General features: G+C 35.0%; 1 protein-coding gene across 1 annotated transcript; it reads right to left on the minus strand.

Moving 5' to 3' along the window:
* Positions 1-1,974: 1,974 nt before the first annotated feature.
* Positions 1,975-2,931, minus strand: LOC115590403 (trace amine-associated receptor 13c-like). Its single transcript, XM_030431758.1, has one exon. It carries the CDS (start codon positions 2,929-2,931, stop codon positions 1,975-1,977), a length of 957 nt encoding a protein of 318 aa, XP_030287618.1.
* Between the last annotated feature and the right edge of the window lie 565 nt (positions 2,932-3,496).

A 3,496-nucleotide genomic window follows, 5' to 3' on the forward strand; every position in this document is an offset into this window, starting at 1 on the left:
AACAATGACATTAAATGTCATGTGTGGAGATAAGGTGATATTTAACCCAATACATTCTAGGTCGTTACAGTATGACCACTTGATTTCATTACATTGGAAAACATTTTTAACATAAACCATAACTCCACCTCCTAAGTTTGTTGACACAGATTGACACAAAATTGAAGTTTTTTTCCTTCGTCTTTTGAGCTAGAGATGCATTTCACAGGGATTCCGGGATGCAATGAATGCTTTGATTATTGCAGTAGTAAAAAGTTGCCACATGAAGGCACGATATTAAATAGATTCAACATAAAACAATTATGGCAACAAAGTGACAATCACTGGCTTTAAATTGATTTTAAGTCCTGTGATACCAATTATAAGTTGATTTGAACAATTAATTTATGAAAAGAAAAATAACAATTGCAGTTTAAATGTGTTGAATTAAGTATCATTGTTCCAAGTTATGAGTTGATGTAACTTATTTTATTTATTGAATCCAAATCACTCTTATCCTGATATTTAGAAAAATGGCATCAATTTCACCTATAAAATTGGTAAATATAAATTAATATCATACAGACAATTGGTAAATGTAAATTAATTCCACCTTATTAAAAAGTAAATCTAAATCATTTTTTCACAGAAATTTAGTACATCTAAGTAACTTTTTCGCAGATATTTAGTAAATCAGATACCTAGTAAATATTAATCAGTTTTACCTGTACAATTGATTTTGCTTTTTATAGTTTTGTTTAAATTTACTTAATCAAATCAATAGTTTTTAATCGAAGTTGAAGGTCTTAAAAAAATTATGGCAACAAAGTGACACTTAATATAATTGAATAGATTTTAAGTAGACCATGGTCAAACTTTCTGAGTGAATGCTTTGATTATTGCAGTAGTAAAAAAAAAATGAATGAATTAGATAGCGAGTCACCAAAGGGAACAAACAGACAAGCCCCCATTTCATGTCATAACCTGGCTCTAGGCCATGACAAAAAATGACGTCAAGTGCAAAAATGAATATAAATGATTTATTAGGGTGAACATAAATTAAACAAACTGCCAGATGACATGTGTATGTCGGTAGCATAAGTGGATGTGGATGTGTGGAGAGACGGTGTGGTTTAGGTGTTTGTGGAGCAAAAGAATCGTTAAACAAAATCATAAAGAAGAAGGCAATGGTGATAGAGAGAGCCTCAGCCTCGTTCGAGGCCAGACTTCTTTTTTCTTCCAGAGCACTGGGCCCAGGTGCTCCAGATTTGGCTGTTACTGCAGTCAGCTTCCTCCGGTGACCTCAGAGGGAGACAGGTAGAGGGTGTCAATAACAAACCTACACAAACCCTCTTAACCAGCAGCTAGGGCCGTCACAACCAGTAAATAGGGCCTAAATTTGACATATCCTGTCTATTAGTAGAGACCGACAACAAACAAACATAAATTCATGTATCCCTCACATTCTTACATTTTTTTATGTTTCTGGAGTATAAATGTCTTTCTTCAAGCTTCTGGGAGGAACTACAAATGTGTACAAAACCTCACAAAAGTCAACAGCTGGTGCCTGCAGACAAAGACTGAAAAACTGCAAAATGAATGATAAAGTAATGCATCTGCCCTACATCTCCTGTAACAGCATTAATGTATGCATTGTTAGTAGTGAAAACTGATTATGTGGGATTATTTCAATATCATTAGAGTATTGAGTACACAACTTATTACTGCTAGGTGTTTTTGAATTCAAATACTGACAAACTTTACATGCAATTCTCACAGAATGAAAAAAGTAAAACACAAACGTAATGGCCGAGTAATAAAGCATGCTGTTCAACAAAATGTTCCATTAGTACTGTAATAAAGACAGCGGTTTGTGGTGTCATTATTGGTGACAACAAGAAAACCATGGCCTTTCTACAGCTGAATCAATTGCATGCCTTACAATTTGTTTTGAGAGTATCTTATGTGAAAATATGAAATACTAAATCTGTGAGATTAAACAGATAAATTCATTGCAGAGGAATTAGAGATAAATATTTTCAGAGTGATTATGCAATGAAAACATTTCTTGAAGGAGGGATAAAACAAGGCATAAATAATTGGATTTAAGGTTGAATTAAAATAACCCAACCAAACTATAGTATCATAGACAAGAAAAGGCATGCTGAAGCCAGTGAGGGGATCAGCTATTGAATTCACAAAAAAGGGCATCCAACAGAAAATGAATGCACCAAGAACAATACTGAGAGTCTTTGCTGCCTTGCATTCAGACTGTTTAACCAACCCACCTCTCCCTCTGTCATTTGAACATTTGTTTTTATCTCCAATCTTTCTTACATGCTGTTTAGCCACAATAAATATTTGAGTGTAAAGACAAACCATTACAGTGCAGGGAAAGAAAAAGCAGAAAACACTGTCCAAGATTCCCCAAAGGGTGCTAAAGAGATTATTACAAAGGCCAAGGCAGTCTGCTGAAGCCATTATATCCTCTAACCCTTCAACAATGGTTTTTGAAAAAATTAGTCCAAAAGAGTAGACAGCAGCCAGTGCCCAGCCTACACATACCATAATCATGGCCACTGATATAGTGATGTTTCTAGAATAATGCATAGGATTACATATTGCTTGATGTCTGTCGACAGCAATGCAAATTAGGTGAATAATAGAAAGAGTGGTGAAAAATAGATCAAAACTGGCGTGTATTTGACAGTAGGTATCACCGTAGTACCAGCAGCCATAAATTGCTGTGATGGCACGGATGGGCATCACGATCACACCCACGAGTAAATCAGCCAAAGCCAGAGATAAAATTAGCACATTGGTAGGATTATGCAACTGTTTGAAATGAAGTATTGCCACAATAACAAAAGAGTTCCCTAAAATGGTAACCACTATGCCTGAAAAAAACACCAAATAGAGGGCAAAATTAGTCCAAAAACTGAACTGCACCATAACACATGAAGCATTACTACCTGGAAAACATTGGAGCAAATGCTCTTGAGAAAAGTATTCAGTCATCATAAACCCAAAGACACATGCCAAAACCTCAGAGATAACCCAACAGAACCCAACAGAGAGAGGACCTCGGCAGAAACATAGTGAAACCTCTCTCCTGTGATCAAAGTCACAGCATAGAAGCAATCTAAATAATCCTTGGTACAGTTTGCCATCCAATCAAAGGCCTCCTTTTAACGTACATGTAAAGTAGGCCAAGCAACATTGCTTCGTCACCATATTTGCAATTCCACAGGAAGTCATTCCTACCCGTGGCCATTAAACTGTACAACTCCCCCCTCTGATGATCGGACTCACTTGGCCATTTATAAAACAAAACAAACAAATTTAACTACTCTCATTTCATTTATAACGCTATAACTATTTAATTGTATATTGTATATATTTCCAGATCGTCTACTTTACTATTTATTATTTATTTTATTTTATTGTCTGCTTTAATATTTTGTTTTATTTTATTTCATTGGCTATTTTGTATTTTTTTTATATCTTTATCTTCATC

This window comes from Sparus aurata, chromosome 10 (genome assembly GCF_900880675.1).
Source record: "Sparus aurata chromosome 10, fSpaAur1.1, whole genome shotgun sequence".
In the NCBI taxonomy this organism is placed as follows: domain Eukaryota; kingdom Metazoa; phylum Chordata; class Actinopteri; order Spariformes; family Sparidae; genus Sparus; species Sparus aurata.

Coding starts and splice junctions, on each gene's coding strand:
- LOC115590403 (XM_030431758.1), bottom strand. CDS start 2,931: ATGGTGCAGTTCAGTTTTTGGACTAATTTTGCCCTCTATTTGGTGTTT.